The sequence below is a fragment of the Mercenaria mercenaria genome, chromosome 12 (assembly GCF_021730395.1).
Source record: "Mercenaria mercenaria strain notata chromosome 12, MADL_Memer_1, whole genome shotgun sequence".
Classification (NCBI taxonomy): Eukaryota; Metazoa; Mollusca; class Bivalvia; order Venerida; family Veneridae; genus Mercenaria; species Mercenaria mercenaria.
The window spans coordinates 2,870,693-2,897,338 of NC_069372.1; the positions used below are offsets into that span (position 1 = coordinate 2,870,693).

Sequence of the window (26,646 nt, forward strand, 5' to 3'; positions counted from 1 at the left end):
CGCTGGCCGACATATTGTGCTAGTGGGTTACTTATGGGTGATTCTGACCCAACACGAAATTATTTCAGAATCAGCCCAGGACGTCAAATCATTTTGACCTGCTATCACTGAAAGGATACCTCTTGATCATTTAAATTTGCTGCTTAGTGGAATATTTGCAAATGAATAATGTGTTCGTATATGCATATCCAAATATTTTCTGTCTGTACATTCTGTTTAATTCTGATTTTTTCATGCGCCAAACATTATTACCTCTACGCCGTTTGTCTTTTTAAAGACATTTCTTGTTTATAGTTGAGATGTATGTCGGCATTTTGTTTGATTTAAAGCAATAATTTAAGATTAGTCCAAATAATCAGAAGAAATTAGCTTTCGGTTAGTTTTGTTTTATTACGCCGCGAAAAACACAATTAATTGTTTCCATTTTTTTTTAACATACGGCATGTTTCTTTTTTTTTTAAACACTTATTATAGATTATAAAAGAAATCGTCCTTTAAATCATACCGGGTTAAAGATCCATCAGATAATCGTTTGATCGTCATAGTGTAGATAGGCAGGCTTTTCTCTTTTCTATTATGGTCAAAGAAAAAACAACATAACCTATTTAAACACTTCTGACCGACTTTAACATTCAGTTATAACATTGTCGAATTATGGTAGGATACAGAGCACGGATATTCCACGGGAAGAGTGACAGATTTTATCAATATCTCGTCAAGCGGTCGATTGACCCCGATCAATGTCACTTGGCGGTTTGATTGCTGATTATTTTGGATTTTTTCCCAAATAATGCCAAAATAGAAGACAAATCTTATATTTGAAAGGTTGGTTTTCAAAGAATCAGTTATGAAAACAATTCTTACACATTTAAATTTCCATAGAAATCGCCAGATTTTTTGCGATTTCGTTTTATTCCAGAGGAATTTGATAGTTTACATGTTGACACTTGTTTCTGTGTAAACTTTTTTATGGTTTTTGCATTTTTTTGCCATGTAGTGATTTTGTATTTAATTGTACATGAAATATCATATTCTACATGAAAGTTAAGCAGCTGTTATTTTCTGCAATGTACCCAATTTGAATTTTGAGCAAAGACTGAAGTAGAAGATGCTTTGGTTCGATGCAGGATGAAGCATATACCAGCAGTCTTCGTCGTACTGGGTTGCTCGAAGTGTGGGACAAGTAGACCCTGTTTCCAGCAAGCCAAAGTTTTCAGGTGGTTGCCCAAATGGACAAGCGCATTTTTCCGAAATTTAAATCCCTTAATTTTCACAATAATTACAAAAAGAATTTCACGAATCCGAAATGAACATCCTAATACTAACTTTCGTCTATTCATGCATGAATTGATGATGTTACAGCATTTTGCGCTCTCCACATTTTTATTAGCCTATACGCTTATTAAATATTACTGTTTGCAAGTGTTTTCATGAATTCAGCGTCTTTGCAAAATGATGAATCTAAAATACTTCGAATGTGTCCAAAACAATGAATATCGAGACCGTAATGAAGGACAAGCTGATAGGATTTAGTGCAGATGGTGCCTCAAACATGAAAGGTTTTCATTTAAATTGTACTTCTATCAAAGTCATATTAATATGAAAACTGATTGTAAAATTTAGTTCAAAACTTGGTAGGCACTGGTGTTGTGGAATTTAACAAAACACAGCTGCTTATTTTGTTAAGTCTGATCTATTTGTGCAGTTTGAACAACTACACTAAAGGCCCTGGCTAAACAAAATAAGTTTTAGAAGGGTAATGCAAATTTGAACCCCACACCTGGCATATAACTATAACCCGTCTCTGGGATATGTCATGATTTTTTTGTCTACAGTTTTCTCCCACAATTTCTGTCTGAAGTAGGTCAATTGCTAGTTACTTGAATATTGGTTACCCACTTGCGTCGACTTAGCCTGCCTAACTTAAGAATAGTGTGAGTAGGTTAATTGTCTACCATTTAAATAACTAAATGTTGAATTAAGCATTTATAAACCAAAATACATCATATAAACAAAATGATTTCCTGCAAGTAAAAATGTTTTCGGGCAAGTGGTTTCCTTAAGTTACATGCCCGAAAGCGCAAGTGCTGAAAAAAAATTAAGGCGAAGACTGTACCAGGGTTTTTGCTACAATTCGCCAAGTTAGCAAGTGTGGAAAAAATAAAAAAAGTGGCAAATTTTTTTTTTTGTCGAAGATTTATTTTTTATTATGTATTACTTTGTCTAAAGAACTCACCATCTAGCCTCAAAATCAATATTACCCGTGGCTGTTTCCGTTCATAATACACAATACACAGCATGTCATCAAGTTGATGTGATTTAACATTTGTGGATAATGGTGTTTTCTGCTGCAATCTAAGCATTTGAAATACCTTAAAGCCCAAAAGCTTCAGGGGGCAAAGCCCCCTGTGAACCCCTCCAAAGCCCTGTCGTGGACACGCAAATGGGCGTTCGGGCCTCTTCGATCCGCGGCGTAAAAATTTTGCTCAAACTTTTTTTTAACCCAGCGCTAGCCTTGATCAACCAAGGGATTAGTGGGTCACCACCATCAATGTTCAGTCTGACATCCCTTACTATTCCCGCCTTCCCTTAGTTGCCCAGCGGCATGTTACACACCGATAGACTATCGGTGGGAAAAAACCCGGGTTTTAAGCATATTGCCCATTCCAGTGGATAATACTGGGAAAACCCGGGTTTTACTGGGCAATAGTGGGAAATACTGGGCAATATACCGGTAATATTCAGTTCATACTTCAATACATATTTCAACACTTTACTCGTTAGTTGACTTACAACCCTATACTATAGTGATAGTATTGACACCTGCATGCCTTACGCTATAATATCTATAAAAATCTATTGAATAGACAATTATTATGATGATGATTGAGCAATTATTGAACAAGATTAGGGGATTAAAGTTAGAAGTGTGAACAACTTAAATCTGGCCATTTTACTCATGAAAATCAACTTTCCAATTTAGATCACAATGTTGATGGATTTCTATCCTATTACCATGAATGTGGAATTGTTTTAATGTTACTGAGAATGATTAAAAAAAAGATTGCAAAATGTCAAGATTGTGGCACTGTGGTTAGTACCAAAATTGAGACTGAAAGCTCATAGACTTGTTGCAGTGTGTTGGTATTAGATCAGCCTTAGACCACTCTGTAGGGTACCGTAGCCAAAAACCTTCTAGATATGCTGGCATCTTCTGCGTCAACAGAAAGGGTGTGTATTATTCAGACAAAAACTCAGAAACAGACTTGGGATTGAAAAGACTACAAAACTTGTGTTCAGTTACAGAATGCTTTGTGATAAAGAAGAACTAGACTGTTAGTCTATCATATCATATGATATGCTAAGCAAAATCTAGTTGTGACCTAGAGAGATCATTCAATATGTGATCACTGACAGTGTGTAGATTATATATACAAAGTATAATACTGTGTCATTTATAAATTCATATATCTGTAGCTACAAATGTTGAAGGGTGTCTACTTTCACATAAAAAATATTTTGTTGGGTAAATAAATGATAATTTTGTTAATAAAACTGTTCTGTTAGCTACCTATCACTTCACCAATGGTTTCAAAGTTACAAGTAAAACTTAATGTAAGAATTAGCTCACATTTTACAACATAGAAACTCAATTGTTTTGTAAAAAATGAAGAAAAACTTTTTATTGCCCAGTATTGCCCACTTCATTCATTTTTAGGAGTATTGCCCAACCCAGGAAAACCCGGGTTTTCCCAGGCGGGTTTACCCACCCTGGACAGGTAGTTGCCAACCCTACCGATAGTGTATGCAAACGCTGCCACGTGCCTCTCAATTAATTTAAACATGCGATAAACCAATGACAGCTTTGGATGTAGAACGCATGATATTTTTATTGGCAAAATTATTTAGCTCCGCCTTTATATCTGATGATATATTTCATCGTTGACTGATGTAATTATGTATATGAGAAGAAAATCATGTTTCACGGACTGAATTAAAAGTCAATGCCAGGTATTAAATGAAAAATACACATTAGTTATCATTTTTGCGGCAATGTTTTTTACATGTATAAATATGATTTACACATGTTTTTTTACGAGGGGAATCATGAAAGTAGTCAAGGTAGCCATTTTAAAGTTATATTTTGCATAGGCATTTGGCGCATTTGTTTGGTCTTGATGCAATGTATTATAAAAACATTTATAGACAGTCCAGGACCCCAAAAAGAATCCAGCACCAATTTATTATATATTGATTGATAAAAAAAATGAATAAAATTATATATTTGCATTTATATATTCCATATTTTATAAATTTATATAATATGTTATTAACAACATGTTGGTCTAAATGTATGCTTAATCAAATACTGACTAAAAGCAAATGGCAGGTTAGCTTTTTTGCTCAGTATATATACAAAGTTAAGACAAAGAGCAACCGATTTTACATGAACAGTATTTAACCAGTGCACAAAATTAATTGTTGTCATTAACAGCAGGGTAGTCATTCGGCATGGGGAGATTACTAAAAACACCAGTCTGGTGTGCAAGAAATTTTCCATCAGAAAAAATTGTAGATACATACCAAAATTGCTTATTTAGAAAAGCAAACCAACACCATTGTCAATTTCATAGGTCTAGGCAGTAACCATGTCTTATCAAAGATATATTTTCTTTGTTATCAAGATATGTTTCTTATGATGTGTAACTAATGATAAATATTTTTAACTGGTTTAAATTCTTGATTTTCAGATGGCTGAGGGAGGGCCTGTTATGCAGAATCAGTTGAAGTTCAATTTAGGCATAGCCCTTGCAGCCTCCAATGTTGCTGTTAGGTAAATATGTCATTCTTATATTCTACCTTACATGTAAGTCTTGCTGTTTAAGGGGAGTGGTGGTCTAGTGGATAAGGTGTTGGCCGCTCAATCCAGGGGTCGTGGGTTCAAGCCCCACTGGGGTCATGATCATGACCTCCCATATGACACCAGTACTGGTTTTTCCAGGAAGCGGACTCCTATTATGGTTTAATAGATTTAGATGCTGTTGTAACCATGTGGTTTTACTTCAGAATCTGTTTTCTATTTGTATATATAATTATGTCTCAATGTCGGAAAAATACAGAAAGAAAATCCCATAGGAAAAATGTAATGATGCAATAATTACAATTTTCATTGATGTAATACTTACCTGCTGTTTTTTTAGCTCACCTGAGCAATGCTCAGGTGAGTTTTTCTGATCACTCGATGTCCGGCGTCTGTCGTCTGTCTGTCTGTCGTCTGTCGTCTGTCGTCTGTCAACATTTAGCTTGTGTATGCGATAGAGGCTGTATTTTTCAACTGATCTTCATGAAATTTGGTCAGAATAATAACCTTGATGAAATCTAGGCCGAGTTTGAAAATGGGTCATCTGGGGTCAAAAACTAGGTCACTAGGTCAAATCAAAGAAAAACCTTGTGTATGCGATAGAGGCTGTATTTTTCAATTGATCTTCATGAATTTTGGTCAGAATGATAACCTTGATGAAATCTAGGCCGAATTTGAAAATGGGTCATCTGGGTTCAAAAACTAGGTCACTAGGTCAAATCAAAGAAAAACCTTGTGTATGTGATAGAGGCTGTGTTTTTCAATTAATCTTCATGAATATTGGTTAGAATGATTACTTTTAGGAAATCTAGGCCGAGTTCGAAAATGGGTCATCTCGGGTCAAAAACTAGGTCACTAGGTCAAATCAAAGAAAATCCTTATGTATGCGATAGAGGCTGTATTTTTCAATTAATCTTCATGAATATTGGTCAGAATGATAAGCTTGATGAAATCTAAGCCGAATTCGAAAATGGGTCATTTCGGGTCAAAAAATAGGTCACTAGGTCAAATCAAAGAAAAACCTTGTGTATGCGATAGAGGCTGTATTTTTCAATTAATCTTCATGATTATTGGTCAGAATGATAACCTTGATGAAATCTAGGCCGAGTTTGAAAATGGGTCATCTGGGGGTCAAAAAGTAGGTCACTAGGTCAAATCAAAGAAAAACCTTGTGTATGCAATAGAGGCTGTATTTTTCAATTGATCTTCATGAATATTGGTCAGAATGATTGCCTTGATGAAATCTAGGCCGAGTTCAAAAATGGGTCACCTCGGGTCAAAAAGTAGGTCATTAGGTCAAATCAAATAAAAACTTTGTGTATGCGATACAGGCTATATTTATCAATTGATCTTCATGAAATTAAGTCAGAATGATTGTCTTGATGAAATCTAGGTCAAATTCGAATACGGGTTATCTTGGGTCAAGAAGTAGGTCACTAGGTCAAATCAAAGGAAAACCTTGTGTATGTGATAGAGGCTGTATTTTTCAATTGATCTTCATACAATTTGGTCAGAATGATTGCCTTGATGAAATCTAGGTTGAGTTTGATTATGTTTCATATGGGGTCAAAAGGTAGGTCACTAGGTTAAATCAAAGAAAAACCTCGGGTATGTGATAGAAGCTGTATTTTTCAACTGATCTTCATGAAATTTTGTCAGAATGATTGCCTTGATGAAATCTAGGTCAAGTTTGAGTATTGGTCATCTGGATTCAAAAACTAGGTCACTAGGTCAAATCAAGGCAAAACCTTGTGTATGCAATAGGGGCTGCATTTTACACTGGATTTTCATGAAATTTAGTCAGAATGGTTGCCTTGATGAAATCTAGGTCAAGTTCGAATATGGGTTGTCTAGGATCAAAAACTAGGTCACTAGGTCAAATCAAAGAAAAACCTTGTGTATGCGATAGAGGCTGTATTTTTCAATTGATCTTCATGAAATTTGGTCAGAATGATAGCCTTGATGAAATCTAGGTCAAGTTCGAATATTATCATCTTGGGTCAAAAACTAGGTCACTAGGTCAAATCAAAGAAAATACTTGTTTATAACTCAAGGTTTTTGCTCCATTTTTAATGATAATTGGTCAGAATATATTTTTCCATGAAATCACTAGATCACACATGTTTACACTGTTATGGTGTGTTTTTCAGGTGAGCGACCTAGGGCCATCTTGGCCCTCTTGTATATTCTTCAGTTGTATTTAATGTGTGAGGATTACTGTAAATAAATTATTTACTAACTTTAGGTACCACAAACCCAATCCTATCATTGTGGAAAGAGCTGGTGGAATGGTCAGTGTGCCGCCCTCGTCCAGTAATGTTCCAGCTGACCGACTGTCGTCAGCACGATCCTCAGTAGTAGAAGACAGGATGGCGCTGGCAGTGCGCCTTGCTCAGCGAGACTTGAAGAAAGAAAGAGAGGGTAGACCTGTAAGAAGCAGAAGCCCTTCTCCAAAGACATTTAAGACTAAATTTAGTAAAGGTATTCTCATTTTGTATTATTATTAAAAACAGTCAAAGTTTCCTTCTGTAAAGGTACTTATTTATATAATCATAAAAATTGTATGTATAACTTTCAACATGTTTAGTATTAACCTTTAGCCTGCTGGCGGTGGGTGATTCTGCCTTTGCGACCAGTGCATACCATGATTAGCCTGCACACTGTGCAGGCTAATCATGGTATGCACTATTCGCTTTTCAGTCAGTAAATTTTCAGTGAACACCCCTTTGAATAATAAATGGTATTGCCCAAATTGAATGATGGACCAGTTCATTCAAATTTAGCAGGGTAAAGGTTAAATAAGTCATTTTACTCTTTTCCTGAGACTTACAGCTTCAATTCAATAGTTAATATTGTCCTAAGTTTTGGACAGTTTGTCAAGCTAACAAATGTACATGTGAGACAAATTGAACTACTGGTACTTTGGTGATTTTTCCAGTACTGAATAAGTATGTAATGTACCTTGTTATATTTATGACAGTTTTCTGAAATAAGAAAGAAGAATAAAAATGTTTTTCTGAGTTCAAAGTATGCCAAACTGTAGTACTATGTAGATATATGTATTATTTAAGGTGGTACAAAAATGGTTTACACAAAAGCAGCTAGAGAGAGGGCTGAGAGACTGCAAGAGAAGAGAGTGGGCAGGGATCCACTGAAGGTTCGAGAACAGGGATGGAACTCTGGGACCAGTGTGGCTCGAACACAGACCCCACCCAGAGATAGGATGGCTAGGCTTAATCTACCTGGTATTATAGTCTTTTATCTTAATGTACATGAGTATGAATGAATCAAGGCAGTCATAATTAATTATGCCTTCATCGGACTAGTACAGCAGAGAGGGCTGAATACAACAGTTAAAGTGAGGTAGTTGTTTTTCCCCACAAAGATTTGACTCATATGTCCTGCACCTTTACTTTATTTTTACACCATTAAGAAGTGCAGGAATATTTAAAGTTAATGATTATTATGGCAAAAGAAACAAAGAAACTAAAATTAAACATAACTTTTCTATGTAAATGATTCAAAATAGATATTTATTTTTGTTTCAGCCACCACAAACTCCCCACCCACTAGGGATACAGATCATTACCCAAGGTCAATACAGACTGATAATCCTGCACTGGAGATTGAGAGAATGCAGAAAGAAATGGAAGGATATCTTCAACAGATACAAGTCATTGAACAAAAGGCAATGAGAGGTACTTTATTGTTATCCAGTCAATGTCTTTGTTTACTTAAGATGGCGACCCCATACTGACAATTGGCAGTGAGTGGTAATTATGCTCCCACATGTAGTCGGGGAGACATATTCATTTAGTGCTGTCTGTCAGTCTGTCTATCTGTCTGTCACAAAGTTTGTCCAAGCAACTCCTCCAACACCACTGGACAGATTTACGTCAAACTTCAAAAGAGTAATCATTGCAAAGCCTAGTTGTGCAGATTTCCACCAAACCACACAGGAGTACCAGCGGGTAATCAGTCCCAAGCCTCATTTAGCATATTGTTGACATGTTCTAGTTCAGGGGGGTTACGACCCTTGATTTTTTGTATTTTACCTTGTCCTGGCAACTGCTCAAATACTGCTGTAAGTTTAAGTCATTGATAATGATTGGATGATTTGAAAACTAGAGATAGACTATTGACCAAAATAGTCCTCATCTATTTCTAGCAGAATTGTCAGAAATTGCAGAAGATAGTGAAAAGATTTATGAGTATTTAGAATTTTCTTATTATTTAAATGTAAGTCAGTAGTTTGGAATCTATTCTGTTTTAAGCCATTGATGATACGTGTTAGTGTATCAATGATTTCAGAACAACCAGGAGAAATCATGCAGCCAGCCAAGTCGAGGAAAAAAGATGGTTACCTGAGTGATGAGGAGGATCCTGCACGACGGGCACTGCGCCAGGAGGAACAGGCGACACGTGCAGCACGTCAGATATATAACTTGAGACAGCAGGTCAGAGCATTGCACGATCAGGTGACAAGAGGAGAGGGCAGAAAAGTCAAACACACAAAAAAGGTTTGCGCTTTTTCAAACTTTAAAACTTTCCTGTCATTTTTAGCTCATCTGATTTTTTGAAAAAAAATGATGAGTTATTGTCATCACTTGAGCGGTTGTCGGCATCGGCGTCTGCGTCGGCGTTGCCTGGTTAAGTTTTATGTTTAGGTGAGCTTTTCTCCTAAACTATCAAAGCTATTGCTTTGAAACTTGGAATACTTGTTCACCATCATAAGCTGACCCTGTACATCAAGAAACATAACTCCATCTCGCTTTTTGCAAGAATTATTGCCCCTTTTGGACTTAGAAAATCAGTTTTCTTGGTTAAGTTTTATGTTTAGGTCAGCTTTTATCCTAAACTATCAAAGCTATTGCTGTAAAACTTGCAACACATGTTCACCATCATAAGCTGACCCTGTACAGCAACAAACATAACTCCATTCTGCTTTTTGCAAGATTTTTGGCCCCTTTTGGACTTAGAAAATATCAGATTTCTTGGTTAAGTTTTATGTTTAGGTCAACTTTTTCTCTTAAACTATCAAAGCTATTGCTTTGAAACTTGCAACACTTGTTCACCATCATAAGCTGACCCTGTACAGCAAGCAACATAACTCCATCCTGCTTTTTGCAATAATTATTGCCCCTTTTGGACTTAGAAAAGTCATTTTCTTGGTTGAATATTATGTTTGTCAACTTTTCTCGTAAACTATCAAAGCTATTGCTTTAAAACTTGCAACAGTTTTTCACCATCATAAGTGGACACTGTACATCAAGAAACACAACTCTATTCTGCTTTTTGCAAGAATGATGGCCCTTTTTAGACTTAGAAAATCATGGGTAGGACAATATTTCTATTATACAAAAAAAAATCAGATGAGCGTCAGCACCCGCAAGGCGGTGCTCTTGTTGGAGTAAGGTCTCCTACTGTGCTTGATTATTGCTTCTTCAATTTTATGAAAATATGATGTAATAAACCTTATACCACTGCATGTGTTTTGCACCATGGTTGATGGCAAATGTCTAGACAAATATGACTTTTCGAAAACATGAATGTGTTTGTTGTTACACACTTGTGACAGTGAATAATTAGCATGTTCTTTGGAGTATTGGTGAAGATCGTCCCTACGAGTTTGTGATACCAAACTGTAGCTGCCACATTATTTTTACAGAGTCAGGTGATGTTACGACTAGCTGCAGCTCACAGAGGTGCTGTGAGAGCTATCCAAGGCTTTGTCAATCAACAGTTACCACAACAGGACTTGCGTCAGGGCCTTCCAGCTGGGTATCATGAACTAGCACTGCTTATAAGGCAGCTAGCACTACTGAGTACCCAGATCAGAACTCAAAATGACTCGGCTAATGTTAAACAGGATCTGATAAATATGCTTGACAGAGTTGATGTAAGTGATGTAACGGTTTTAATCTTTTATACTTTAGTTAACCCTTACCCTTCTAAATTTCTATAATGAACTTGTCCATCTTTTAATTTGGACAGTACCATTAACTGTTAAAAGGGTTGCTTACCAAAAAGATACTGACTGAATGGCGAACATCAGACTACACAGATGTGCAGGCTGATCTTGGTCTGCACTGGTCGGAAGGGCAGAATCACTTGCCGCCAGCAGGCTAAGGGTTAATGTGAGGCTAGAGGTTATAAAACTTGAGTTTGGAGACCAGTCTTGATAAAGCAACCCTGCCATTGGTCAAGACTGAGCTCAGAATCAGCCAATCAGCTTTATCACCTCAGACTTTGGAATCACTAGCACCAGGACTGTATCACTGCTGCATCCATGTAAGGAAACTTTAACCAAAATTTAGATAAACATTCATATCTAAAATTATGCCAGGTATGGTGGGGTTTGAGGGTCTTCTTCTGACTGTAAAGTAGAAAAGTTGCAAAATGGCCAGAACTATCTGGCATCTAGCAAACTGATTTTATATCTAATTGTGTTTGCACTTGAAACATCTGTGAATTAGATATCTTCTTGAGTATTATGTATTTTGAATATCTAATGAATAGTAAAACTGAAACAATTCTTCTAAATCCCTGGATTTCAGTCACACTAAGGCAGCATATTCAACTTATTGTAACTATATCAAATTGCCCATAGCAGTAGTATCTGTAAGCTGAATTAAGTTGGAGATATACAAATTACTTAAACAAGTTTTTGTATTAAAAATCATATATTATTATATGTGAAATATCTGTTGTGATTTTTCATACACAATATCAAATGAGCCGTGCCATGGGAAAACCAACATAGTGGCTTTGCGACCAGCATGGATCCAGACCAGCCTGCTCATGTGCGCAGTCTGGTCAGGATTCGTGCTGTTCGCTTTTAAAGCCTATTGGAATTGGAGAAACTGCTAGCGAACAGCATGGATCCTGACCAGACTGCGCGGATGCGCAGGCTGGTCTGGATCCATGCTGGTCGCAAAGCCACTATGTTGGTTTTCCCATGGCATGGCTCAAATAATCATTACATTTTTTTTGCATTTAAAAAACACAGGAACATGGGAAACACTAACAATGAGGAAAAGGAGAAAAATTGCTAATGGCAGTTTCAGACGGTACATGACTTTCTTTCATTTGATTTTTTAGGAGCTTAACAGAGCGTGGTGTGCTGAGCTTGCACAGAACAAAGAGGAAGATCTGGCTGAGGAACGACGACGTAAATCTCCGATTGGCAGACAGGTGGTGCCACCTGTACAGACCAAGAGTCGACAACCTCAAGGACAACAGAGAAAATTTGGGAAGGAAAATAGACCAAAAGGTAGATATACACAATAATCATGTGCAAGTTTAATCAATTCAATCTATTAAACTCTTGTACAAATGTTTTAAGACAATGAAAACATGCTGTTTTGGCTTGTAGCTTGAAATGAATATTGTTGAAGATGATAAAAAGTATTTTCAGTAACATTTGCTTCATAATGTGTGCTATAGACTGTGCCATTCTCTATATGTTACAACAAATGAACAAGTAATGAAATATTTGTATATGGTGAAATCCTAAATTTTTTGGGGGGCACTAACTTTCAGGTTGAGTCAATCCATGCTATTTAATCCCAACAAAGCAGTTAATTTTCCATTCATATTTAAAATGTTCTGAGATCAAAATGAAGAAACTTATACCCCTATGAAATAGATGTTTTGGCCAAAACCAATGGTTTCTCAGTCTGTGTTCCTGTGTATAACATTGTCTCCATACCTTAACGAATATCAGATTGTTTTTGCTTATTTCTTAATTAACTTTACAGGTCTGTTAAAGAAACAGTTTTACAAAGGGTCAAAACCTGTACAGAAGTCACAACGACCTAGTAAGTAAAAAGATTTATAATTACCACTTTTTGCATGACTGTCACAAACCTACATGGCTGTAAAAATTCAATCTTGTTAAATAAAAACAAAATTTAATGTGTAAACATTTGTTTGACTTTTTAGCCCACCATCATCAGATGGTGGGCTATTAAAATCACTCTGCGTCCGTGGTCCGTCCGTCCGTTAACAATTTCTCGTTATCGCATCTCCTCAGGAACTACTGGGGGGATTTTGACCAAACTTTGTCAGAATGATGTGTTGGTACCCTAGTTGTGTCCCCCTGAAAATCAGACTGGTTCAACAATTTATGAGTGAGTTATGGCCCTTTGTTTATTTCTATATTTTACATAGATTTATATAGGGAAAAACTTTGAAAACCTTCTTGTCCAAAACCACAGAGCCTAGGGCTTTGATATTTGGTCTGAAGCATCATCTAGTGGTCTTCTACCAAGATGATTCAAATTATTTCTCTGGGGTCAAATATGGCCCCACCCTGGGGGTCACATGGTTTATATAGACTTACATAGGGAAAAACTTTGAATAACCTCTTGTCCAAAACCACAGGGCCTAGGGCTTTGATATTTTGTATGTGACATCATCTAGTAGTCTTCTACTAAGATTGTTCAAATTATACCCCTAGGGTCAAATATGGCCCCGCCCTGGGGGTCATATGGTTTACATAGACTTATATAAGGAAAAACTTTGAAAATCTTCTTGTCCAAACCACAAAGCCTAAGGCTTTGATACTTGTAATGTATCATCATCTAGTGGTTCTCTACCAATTTTGTTGAAATTATCCCCCTAGGTTCAAAAATGGCCCCGCCCCGGGGGTCACATGGTTCATATAGACTTACATAGGGAAAAGCTTTTAAAATGTTCTTGTCAATAACTACAACATTCAAATTTGGACCACATGTATATTTTTGAGTGTTGAGATGAACCTTGACATGAGTTGACCTTGATTTTGACCTAGTGACCTACTTTCACATTTCTGTAGCTACAGCCTTCAAATTTGGACCACATGTATATTTTTGAGTAGCAAGATGAACCTTGACATGAGTTGACCTTGATTTTGACCTAGTGACCTACTTTCACATTTCTGTAGATACAGCCTTCAAATTTGGACCACATGCATAGTTTTGTGCACTGGAAAAAACTTTGACCTTGATTTTGACCTAGTGACCTACTTTCACATTTTTGAAGGTACAGGCATCAAATTTGGACCATATGCATAGTTCCTTGTTTCAAAATGAAATTTGACATTGATTTTGACCTAGTGACCTACTTTCACATTTCTCAAGCTACAGCTTTCAAATTTGGACCACATGCATAGGTTTGTGTACCGAAAAAAACTTTGACCTTCACGTTGACCTAGTGACCTACTTTCACATTTTTGAAGGTACAGGCTTCAAATTTGGACCACGTGCATAGTTTTGTATTCCGAAATAAAATTTGATCTTGATTTTGACCTAGTGACCTACTTTTACATTTCTCAAGCTACAGCCTTCAAATTTGGACCACTTGCATAGTTTTGTGTACCGAAATGAACTTTGACCTTTACATTGACCTAGTAACCTACTTTCACAATTTTAAGGTACAGGCTCCAAATTTGGACCACATGCATAGTTTTGTATTCCAAAATAAAATTTAACCTTGATTTTGACCTAGTGACCTATTTTTACATTTCTCAAGCTACAGCCTTCAAATTTGGACCACTTGCATAGTTTTGTGTACCGAAATGAACTTTGACCTTAAGATTGACCTAGTGACCTACTTTCTAATTTCTGTAGCTACAGGCTTCAAATTTAGACCACATGCATAGGATTGTGTACCGAAACAAACTTTGACCTTGACATTGACCTAGTGACCTACTTTCACATTTCTCAAGCTACAGGTTTCAAATTTGGACCATATGCACAGTGTTGTGTATGGAAGTGAAATTTTACCTTGAGCTAGTCAATTAAGTCTTGAAATTTGGAACACTCAAAAATGGCACATTGGTGGGCGCCAAGATCACTCTGTGATCTCTTGTTAGCTCACCCAAGCACAAAGTGCACTGGGTGAGCTATTGTGATTGCTCACCGTCCGTCGTCCATCCAAAAACAAGGACGCCAGGGGGCGTGGTCACTTTTCCCTATATGTATATAGTGGAAACTTAAAAATCTTCTTAATATATGAAACTACTGGCCAAATTTTAAAATAATTTTACACAAATGGTCCTTGTGTAACCCTCTGCCAAGATTGTTCAGATACATGTAATTACGATTCATCACTTGTTTTTGATCTTTACAGGAAAGTTAACTCCTGAGAGACAGAATGTTCTACAAGCAGGTCTACAAGCATTGGTACGAGAGGATGCCAGACAGGGGGACCGCTGTGTTGCCTGGGACATCCCTGCTGAGGACAGTATGGTAACCGAGCCAGGCAATACAAGTCTCATCCTCCCCAAAGGCTTACAGTACAAGCGAGAGAAAGCACAGCGATCTGCGGCCTTGGCAGTCCCAGAGTCCCACTTTGCAGATCCAACATTAGCTTCCAGTTTAAAAACTAAACAACAAGCCGAACATGAAGCAAGAAGGTAATGAGATGTTGCGATTTGATTTGAGGCCAATCTCATTATTCAGCCCATCCAGTATAATATCACTTCCTAATCTTTATCTTGCCTATCTAAAATAGCTGCCTGGTTTATCAAGACAGATGGTTGTAACAAACTAAGTAGAATTTGAAATATATCAATGGTTTTAGTCAGAACAAGGAGCTTATCGACACAGTGACACAGTTACATCAGCAATTACCAATCTGATACCTCTAACGTTTGTGCTTTACCACAAGTAGCATTTCCTAATAAACAACAGCACCATTTATGTTCATCTAATGACAGACTATGTATTGTTACATTTAACAGAAATTGATTTTTAGCTTTTGATACATTTAAATCGAGTCTAAGGCACCAATTTTCATTACAGTCGAGAGCCATGGAGACCAGGTGGTAGTGTGCACAAGTCTCCTGCCAGAAGTAGGTCACGAGACAGAAGTAGGTCAAGGAGTCCGAGGTCCGCTGACAGAAACTTTGTGATACAGGATATGGATACAGAACTCATGCAGTAAGTAAATATTACAGATTACTGTAAAAGCACATATTTTTGCTGGGTCAAAATTGCTGCGAATTTGAAATTTTGCATATGTTCGCGAGGTTTAATATTTGCGAAATTGTAAATATGGTATCCTACTTGAATTTGAATTATACTAATGGTTGATATTTACGAGAGGATTAATTTTCGCGAGATGTATAGCCTCAGGGAATATTTATAAAATTAAACCCTTGTGAAAATCTCTGCTTTTACAGTATGTGGCTTCAGAGACATTCATTTACATGTAATATTTATCAGACAATTTTAGCTAGTCATGTGTATATTGAGGTTACATTGTTGGTTCTTTTTTCCCATGAAATGAACTGTTGAAGCGGACGTCTCGGAAATATAATGTTGTAACTGTTACTTACAGTTTTTCATTGACCTATACATTTCTGGAAACTGCATGGAAACCTAACCTGAACATAAAATAGTAATTGTGTAACCCTGTTCATTGGACCATTAGCAGATACAGCCTTTCATTATAGACGATTATATAAAAACTCTTTAACCTTGCTGGTGGCAAGTGATTCTGCCTGCGCAACCAGTGCAGACCAAGATCAGTTTGCAGGCTGATCATGGTCTGCGCTGTTCGCTATTTCAGTCTGTAAATTTTCAGTGAAAACCCCTTTGATAAACAAGTGATACTGCCAAAATTGAATGATAGGTCAGTCCATTTAAGAAATTTAGCAGGGTAAAGGTTAATAACTTCAGCGCCAGAAATATTTGACAGTCAGAGCAGTCAGTAGATAGAAGCTTTAGCTTGAGGTTTCAGGATATGAAGTTTCTATGAGAAATCCTCTTGTAACATTTTAAGATGTTATAAAAACTGTTTAAATTAACATTTTACAAGCTGTCTAGGATAAACAAAATGTATCTGTGTATGTTTATGTGTAGTGATTTTTTCTGCAGGGAGTTATTTCCAGAAGGTGTAGATGGGATGGGTAGAAGAGGCAGGTCAGCAAGTCCAAGGTCAAGGTCACAAAGACAGAGGTCATTCAGCCCTCCAAGGTCACCGGAATCAAGGTCAGTCTTGTTTGTTTCTTGAATTTATTCTTAAAAATTAATAATAATTTTCCATGAAGCTTTCATAATCACATTTCACATAGTTACACCATTGAAAGTGCAGTTTTGTTGCCATGGTTGTCTGAATACATTCTGCAAAACCTATAATGCTGTGTTGACTTCAGCTACAGTGTAGCTGTTATCTTGAATGTTATCTGTATTAAAGTATGTTGGTATGGTTTTACATGTACAGGTCAAGGTTATATATTTGCAGGTCAAGGTTCACTGCACACAAAATGAGGTCAAGACTTGACAGACTGCAACAGAATGCTGAGGTATGTATTGTTAACAAGAAATTTTATCATAAAATATAAATGAGAAAAGAACACATTTGGTTGGTTACAAACATTATACAGAAAAAGTTTCAACCATTTTCATTTAGCCAGGCAATAATCAAGGGTAAAGGTTTTATCCATGTGGGTTATCAATAGAAAACTCCACCTTGAATGAATAGAACAACTTATTTCGGGCTGAGCCCATTTAACCTTTCCCCCACCTACCCCCAGTATACTGTCTAGGTTGATAATGCTGGAAACAGTACCAGTTTAAGTTATCACTAAACTTTGAATGCTTAAGTCAGGATATCAGTTGCAACTAAGAATCGAACGCAAATCGTTAACACTGTAATTGCTACCTGCTTACCTTGCATCAGTGACTCCTCTAAAAAAATTCCATGATATTGGATGAAATGTATTGTAGGTATGTATTATATAAGACATGAATGCTATTAGATATCTAAAATACTAAAACAAAGTCTCCTTGGAGATTAATTGGAGACTTCTATTTAACTTTTTTACATTCTTCAGGATGTTGGTATGGTAAAGGATCGAGAAAGAGAATTGGCGGAAATCAGCATGAGGCAGATGCTTGCAGAACATGCTCGTGCAAAGGTGAGACAATGTATTACGAATCTTATAAGAATTTTTCACTGGTTGAATGTGCGGATGGAAATATCTGGCTCGAGGGTAACTGTTTAGGCTCTGCTGATTTACTGTAAAACAGTTACCCCGAGAGCCAGATATTTCCATCTGCACCTTCAACTAGTGATATATTCTTTTTCTTGCATGCGGTAATCTTTAATTAATAGAAGAAATGAAGGAAAATGAATGCTTCTCTTTTGAGCACTTTTTCATTATAGTAGCATATGAATTTATGCATTCATTCATAAATTGCAGCACATGAGTCATCTTACACCCTGGGGTGAGTTTTTCTAGCACTGGCAAAAACATAGGAAATTTCTGTCTGGCATGCAAGAATTGACTCTGATAACCTCCTTTGATGATCCATCCACAGTATTGGACTGAACTGAATTGTGCATGATCATCTTGTCATGAGTTGAACTAGAGATAATGTGGATATGCATAGTGTTGTGAACTGTTTTGAACTTCCCTGTAATGTTTTGATACTGTCTAATCTTATAATTTTCAAATGTGGTCGGGTAAACTGACTGTTATTTCAGGTAACTAAGTGATATAATGTTAAAAATATAGTGCTTAAGTCATTACAAACAACATGATGTTTTATTAGAGAATAGGTCTTATGGCAGCCTGACAGCTTTTGATGGTGGAGGAAGACCCCAGGTGCCCTTCAGGGCATTATTTCTGACACATAGGCACCAGGGTAGAACATCCAACCTTTGTAAGCCATCTGATTTCTTCACATGAAAGAATTCTACTCCCCAAGCGAGGGACAAACTGTTAGTGTATGAATGGCAAATATACTGTAAAAGCACATATTTTCACTTGGTCAAAATTTCACGAATTTGAAATTTTGAGTATGTTCATGAGGTTTGATTTTCACAAAATTGTAAAAATTGTATCCTACTTGAATTCAAATTATACTAATGGTGAATATTTACGCGAGTATTAATTTTCGTGATATGTAGGGCCTTGCGAATATAGTGAAATCTAAACCCTCGCGAAAATGTTTGCTTTAACAGTATGCACAACCTTCTGTAAGCCATATGAAAAAATTCTATACCCCAAGCAAGGGACAAACAGTTCCAGTATATGAATGGCAAATACAATATATTTATTACAGGGAGATGTCAAAGGAGAATTGATGACAGATATGATACTGAATGACATTCTACATGACACTGCAGCAGAGTTACAGTCTTTAGAAGATGATAACGATATTCGTGATGAGGCAGTTACCATGCATCATAACCCTACCCTTGAAAATATTTACCAAAGGCTAGAACAAATGGAGGTAAAGAAAACATTTTCTGTTGAAACCTAAAAGATGAATATTTTCATTAACAATTAGTATAGATAGTGTAGTTAATGAGCATTATGATGTCAAGGTTGTTTCCAGCATCCATCCGGCTTTTGGAAAGTTTGAGATTCTTTTTTTTTTGGCTAAAATAGTATCCAAAAGAGTGCCTAAGAGCTCAGCTTTTGACATGTTTTTTTTACCAAAAATGTCTGAAGAATAAGACTCCATTAGAATGTTATATTGAAGAGTTTTTTTTTAAATAAGTTAAATCTTGGAAGTTCTTGTTCTGATTGAAAAAAGGCTTATTATGTACTTCAGCTTGAGCAGGTAGATATCAGGCGTAGATGGGGAACTCTTCAGTTTGAGGAGGAGAACAGTTCTTCATTAAAGAAGTTAAGAAATATTGAGAGACCTTCAGGACCAGTTGCCATGGAGATCACACGGAGAGATCCTTCACAGTCACATAGAGTTCAGAGCTCAAGGTAATATATGCAAAAGTGGACATATGAAGAAATTTTGAAGTTCTAATTTTTTGAGGGAGTAATGCCTGGATTGAGAATACAGGCACATGGTTCTACGAGTAACTTCTAAGCATCACAAAAAAAGAAGCTATCAGAGGCACAAGGGGTATTCCTTTTTCAGTAAAGTTCAGAAGGTACCTTAAGACATGTTGGGCTTGTGATTTCTGAATTGAGCAGGTATTTTACTAGGAATGTACGGTTCTTTCCTGTACACCTTATGTAGGATTGCTATGAGTATAAACAAAATACACTTGAAAGTAAACAAAATATAATCAAAATGATTACTTTTTTACTTGAAAATGATTACTTTTTTACTTGAAAATGATTACTTTTTTAATTGAAAGTAAGCAAAACATACTGGAAAGTAAAAAATGTTTCTAATATTATATAAAATGTACTGGAAAGTACAAAAATGCAAATGTAAACAAGATGCACCATGAAAGTAAACTAATTTTATGTGAAAGTAAACAAAGGTACATGAATGTAATCAAAAACTACTCTAGACAAATGCGTATGAAAGTAACCTGAACCTGAAAGAAAACAAATGTACATGAATGTTATCGATCGTACTTGAAAGTAAACAAATGTACCTGCAAGTACACAAATGTACTGGAAAGTAAATGAAGATGCATGCAAATAAACAAGAAACTACTGTAAAGTAAAGAATTATTTTTAAAAGTAAAAAGAGAATGAGTTGAACTTGTGCTGTACTTTTAAGTCGACACAACCTTATTGAAAGTGAATAAAATTAACAAACTGATTGTTACTGTATTCCCCACAGAGCATTTGACAAGGAAACAGATGCCCCAATTATCTTCACCAAATCTGCTCCTGCACCTCAGTACAGAGAGAGGTCTACACTTGTAGAAACAGAGGAAGCTTTGTTGAGTGATTTACCTGTCCACATGCCTCTCAGGTGAGATTGTTGTAGGACTAAAGTATTGTATTGTATATTATTATTGATCCATTTTTATAGCTTGTAAAATAGAGTATCCAAGTATGGAATATTTATGTTCGCTTGGCCAGACTACTTATAAAGATGGCAAAATATTGTTCGAAGAAATGTTTTCATTCAGCAGAGAATTTATTTTGAAATGAAGAATTACTTTGCTAGTCAGTGCTAATGTGATACAGGTCAATGAAGAAGATTTTGTAATGGTAAAGGTAGTAGGTCAGCTTTGTTATTTGAAAAGGTACAGCATAAGACTATAAAAATAAAGGGATGCAAGTTGCTTGTGTGAGGTGTCTCCTAGGCAGCCTTATAGAAAATGTTATACCTGACGTCATTTGGCATTCATGAGGGGAAGTTGTCAGCTATTTGTGTCACAGAATCCAAGAACACTGGTTAGATTAGCACCTTTGAAAAACTGAAATACTGTCGAAATGTGACATTTAACTCATACCAGACAAACAAAAAAAAAGTTGGTAGATCCTTCTTCACCACTTACGTTATACACTTGTTGCCAGTCAATAGTCAAAACTATTTCCCCAAAGTTCAAAATACAGTAATTTTGACTACTGTGAAATCATTAATATTCGTGGGGGACTAATTTTCGTCGATTTCTTGGTTGCGTCAGTCCACGAAATTTAATCCCAACGAACAAGTAAAATTCCCATTCATTTTATGTTCAAAAGTTGAAATCCACGAATTCATATCCCCACGAAATCGCCGTTTTTACCAAAACCACGAAATTTCATGCCCACGAAATTTAATGATTTTACAGTATTGACTGTCAAGCCATTCTGTAAGTGTTTTATTTCATGACATCAGAAATATTTCTTCCTCTTCAAGTTACTATAACAGATATCACACCAGAGTGTATTTAACACAATAATATAATAATTTATTATGTTTTAATCTGTTTTCTGCAATCTGCTATTGAAGGAGTGGAAAAATTCGCCTGAAGTTACCCGACTCAGCAGTACGAGAGATTCATAGTAACCTGGAGAAATATGAGAGACATTTGAGGAAGACTTCGCACCAGTCACATAGTAAATTTGATCCCTGGAAACTTGTGGAAGAGTATGTAGTACAGTTGTTTATTATAAAATAAAATCTGTAAAATGTGTATGTTGATAAAATACTCTCTGTTCGAAAGTTTGGACTCTTGTCCATGTTTAAACAATTGGAAAATAGGGAAGAGCCAGAAAATTTGAAAAAATGGAATGATTTTAAATTCCTGTTTAGAATTTTTGATTGTTTCCATTTTGAAACTGTGGTTATATGGGTGTAGTATCAAGTTAATAGTCCATACATTTGTGACTAGGCCTTCAACTTTTAAAAAATGCTCATGTAAACACAGTTTGATTTAACACTGCACGAAAAAAGTAAATTCAGCAAAATTCCTTGTGGCTTGTGGACTAAGTTTAAAGGATTATGTGGTTGTGCAAAGACACAAGTAAAACAAATACACAAATTCAATTAACATTTATTTTCTCTAATATTTGAAATCCTAGACTACACATTCCCACAAATTTAGTAGTTTTAGTCAAAACTGGAAGATATGAAGATTTCAGTATAGCTCATATATGTAGGTCAAAGTTCAAATTTCAAGTTACAGCTTATAGTTACAGCTTACGATTTTTATCTATTTCACATTTGACAGTTTATGTTGCTTTACAGAATATCAGACCAAGTGTTAGCAGAATGTCTCAATGAGATTGAGAAAGAATTGGAGGATGTGGAGGAAAACATTGTCCATCAAGTATGTAAAACTGAATTTGCTCTCCCAGAATCCTCTGCTCAGAAACAGGAAGTGGAAGAAACAGAGGAGGATTATGGGTATAATCAGTATATGGAACCAGTCAGTACCAGTAGACATGAAAGTTTTAGAACCAATCAAGGTGAATACAGTAACTTTAGAACCAGTCAACAGGAAGTAGAAGAGCCGTCTGCAACAAGAGAAAGTGCAGAAAAGTCAATTCTTCAAAGTAGTGTGGATAAATCAAGAGAAAATGGTGCCAGCTCTAAAAAAGAAGTTAGCTTTGGTCATGATGTGAGTTATGAAAGAGAAGTGAGCTATGAACATGAAGCGATTTTTGATGCAGCAGATTTAGATGTTGCCGTGGACGACTTAGACACAGTTAGAGAGCAGTATGAGGATGATATGTATGAAGAAGATGATGAGGATGAAGAAGATGAAATATCAGAAGTTTCACCAATAGACAGTGAGGATTTAGAATATTCCTCAGACGAATCTTGATAAAAAATTGACAAGCTAGATTTCCCTATACTTCCTTTTATCCCTGTTAAATGAAGGTTAAGAGGGGTATTTAGGAGTTGTCTTTGGGTTGGTCAGGTGAACTTCTTGCATACTTATTAAAGAATTCCTTTGAAAATTTATACATATCATCATGAGGTGTAGATGTGTGTTACTTTTTACAGGGCTGGTCCAAGTATCGCAGAGTTAAAGGCCCTTAATATTTCCTTTCACACACCGGTATAGCTGTGGTATTGATCAAATTTTGTGATAGCTCTTAAGTTTCATATTGTTATGAAAAATATTTTTTTATAAATTAAATTGGTATGTGGCTGTATTTTATTGATTTTATAGAAAGTGCATGTCTCTGATCCAAATCATATACCAGTGGGAAATAGAAAACATTAACTTTCATTGTATAATTGTTACCATGGCTACCTGTTACTACTTTAGAGGTTAGAGAACTAGTAGAGTCAGTCATATAAATCTTATTAATTTTTAAAGACTATACACATGTAATTGTAGTAGCTTTATCCAAACAGTTTGTAGTGTCTTGTATAATGAAGTATACTATTCTATACCTTAAAAGTAACATTATCAGGGGCACAGCTACACGACATGTATATGCAGGCCCAGGCTGCTAGAATGCTCTAAAAACATGGCTCCCCCTGGAATTGTTTTGTGTCTTGAATGTGTTTTGGAACTTTTTTCCAGCATTTCAATGAATTTTAAAAAGAATACCAAAAAACACACAAGTGTTGTGGACAAAGTTTAAACTCCATTGATACTTTTTAATTTATGTAATATGAAAATTATGTACAGGCCTGGGCCTACAGGGCGTATATGTTTAGTTACCCCAGTTAATCCTAATCATGCTGGATACGATTGATTCTGCCTTTGCGACCAGTGTAGATCATGATCAGCATTCAGCCGGTATCTTTTTGGTAAATATCCCTTTTAACAATTAATGGTACTGTCCAAATTGAAAGATGGACACGTTCATTATAGAAATTTAGCAGGGTAAAGTTTAATATGAGCGTACTACTTGCTGTCAGATTTTGATGCATACATAGCCTTGTAAAAGAAATCAGTAGCAGGTGTTAAGTGTTCTTGGTCAAATCATTCTCAACTTTTTTTCAGACGTCTGCAAATTATTTCTCTACATATTCCTTCAGTGAAGTTTTTAAAACAGAAGCTACAGGTATATCACCTAATACATGTATTAAATCTGGTGTCTGCAAATTATTTCTCTACATATTCCTTCAATGAAGTTTTTAAAACAGAAGCTACCGGTATATCACCTAATACATGTATTAAATCTGGTGTCTACGTCTTCACTTAGATCTAGGCGCTTAAATATTAACACTGGAGTGTACAAAATTCTTCAGTGGAGATAAAAAAAAAGAATGAGACTGGCGCATATTTTTTTAACCATTACCATGCTATATTTCTAAAAAGGACTGGCCTATCATTTTAAAATTTGGGCAGTACCACTTATTATTCAAAGGGGTGTTCAGTGAAAATTTATGGACTGAATAGCGAACAGTGCAGACCATGATCTGTGCAGGCTGCACTGGTCGCAAAGGCAAAACCACTGTCAGTAAATTTTCAGTGAAAACCCCTTTGAATAATAAGTGGTACTGAATGATGGACCAGTCCATTTTATAAATTTAGCAGGGTAAAGGTTAACAAAGTGTATAAAAAAGTGTGTGATCCTGATAAACACTGGTCCTGGTTGCTGAAGATAATAAACAGTGTAGATATTTACCTAATCTTGAAATAATTGTTGTTAATATTTTACATTCAGCAATAAATCTGATACAGTCAAACCTGTATTAAGCAGCCAGTCAAGGAAGCAACGTAATCTGACTGTTTAAGGCAGATGGCTGCTTATGACAAGTTTGATGTTGGAACAAAAAGTCAATTTGGAAAGAAAACTGACTGGCTGGTTAAGGCAAGTGGCCGCTTAATACAGGTGGCAGCTAAGGCAGGTTCTACTGTATTGTTAATAGATCCATTGATCCAGTCTGTTTGTTTGTTGTTGCCATAGAAATTAATTTAAAAGTAAACAATATTAGAATACTCGTGTAGCTCTTCAGATATTATCGTACATGATCAGTGGAACATCTGTGCCTTTTCCCACAGGTTATATTGTGATGAATAAATACTGTCTATTTATGTGAAGTCTGTGATAATAAATAAATGTAATTTAAATGTGCACTTGGTGTATTCTTTATTAGGCCAAAAATAAATTGTTTGTTTCCGGTATCCCGACCTACCCTAAAAATTTGCAGTGACCCTAAATGTTTTTATGGCATTGGAAAATAAAATGATATTTTCACTATTTTTTATACTTTTCGCTTTGTGTTGCTCTTTCTTCATTGTAAAGAAAATTCAAAAACAAAAAATTCCTACCTACCTACCTTATTATTTTGGGGCACATTACCGGAAATAAACTTTTTAATACTGTTTGATCCAGCTTTTCTGTAATATTCAATTGTTTAGCCCTGATATCTCTATGAATGAGGCAGTAATGCTCATTATGTCTCCCCCCAACTGGACATACTGTTTTTGCCCTGTCTGTCCGTCCTTCCGTACGTCACACTTCATTTCCAATCAATAACTGGGGAACCATTTGACCTAGAAACTTCAAATTTCATAGGATGGCAGGGCTTATGGAGTGAACGACCCCTATTGGTTTTGGGGTCACTCCATCAAATGTCAAGGACACAGGGGCCTGAACATGGAAAACCATTTCTGATCAATAACTGGAGAACCACTTGACCCAGAATGTTGAAACTTCATAGGATGATTGGTCATGCAGAGTAGATGACCCCTATTGATTTTGGGGTCACTGTTAAAGGTCAAGGTCACAGGGGCCTGAACATGGAAAACCATTTCAGAGCAATAACTTTAGAACCATTTGACCCAGAATGTTGAAACTTCTTAGGATGATTGGACATGCAGAGTAGATGACCCCTATTGATTTTTGGGTCACTCTGTTAAAGGTCAAGGTCACAGGGGCCTGAACATGGAAAACCATTTCCAATCAGTAACTTGAAAGCCACTTGACTTAGATTGTTGAAACTTCGTTGGATGATTGGATATGCAGAGTAGATGACCCCTTCGATTTTGGGGTCACTCTGTTAAAGGTCAAGGTCACAGAGGCCTGAACATGGAAATCCATTTCTGATCCATAACTTGAGAACCACTTGACCCAGAATGTTGAAGCTTCATAGGTTGATTGGTCATGCAGAGTAGATGACCCCTATTGATTTTGAGGTCACTGTTAAAGGTCAAGGTAACAGTGACCTGAACATAGAAAACCATTTCCGATCAATAACTTGAGAACCACTCGATCCAGATTGTTGAAAATTCATAAGATGATTGGACATGCAGAGTAGATGACCCCTATTGACTTTGGGGTCACTCTATTAAGGGTTGAGGTCACAGGGGCCTGAACATGGAAAACCATTTTCAGTCAGTAACTTGAGAATCACTTGACCCAGAGTGTTGCAACTTCATAGGATTATTGGACATGCAGAGTAGATGACCCCTATTGATTTTGGGGCCACTCTATTAAAGGTCAAGGTCGCAGTGGAAAGAACATTGAAATCAATTTCTGGTCAATAACTTGAGAACCATTTGACCTAGAACCTTCAAACTTCATAGATTGATAGGACTTAAAGTGTAGATGACCCTTATCGTTTTTTTTGGGTCATTTGAGCTAAGGTCAAAGTCACAGGGGCCTGAACATAGAAAACGCTTTCCAGTCAATAATTTGAGAACCACTTGACCCGGAATGTTGAAACTTAATAGGATTATTAGAG

At 36.3% G+C, this 26,646-nt stretch overlaps 1 protein-coding gene across 1 annotated transcript; it reads left to right on the forward strand.

Moving 5' to 3' along the window:
* The first annotated feature begins 703 nt into the window (after positions 1-703).
* LOC123533922 (protein moonraker-like) lies at positions 704-25,034 on the forward strand. Its single transcript, XM_045315900.2, has 19 exons — positions 704-825; positions 4,752-4,834; positions 7,107-7,342; positions 7,933-8,106; positions 8,410-8,559; positions 9,173-9,381; positions 10,530-10,760; positions 11,963-12,134; positions 12,622-12,681; positions 14,975-15,260; positions 15,649-15,786; positions 16,726-16,839; positions 17,093-17,153; positions 17,685-17,768; positions 18,919-19,089; positions 19,414-19,577; positions 20,398-20,532; positions 21,502-21,639; positions 22,240-25,034. The coding sequence occupies exons 2-19, from the start codon at positions 4,752-4,754 to the stop codon at positions 22,817-22,819; spliced, it is 3,186 nt and encodes a 1,061-aa protein (XP_045171835.2). The 5' UTR covers positions 704-825; the 3' UTR covers positions 22,820-25,034.
* Positions 25,035-26,646: the final 1,612 nt, after the last annotated feature.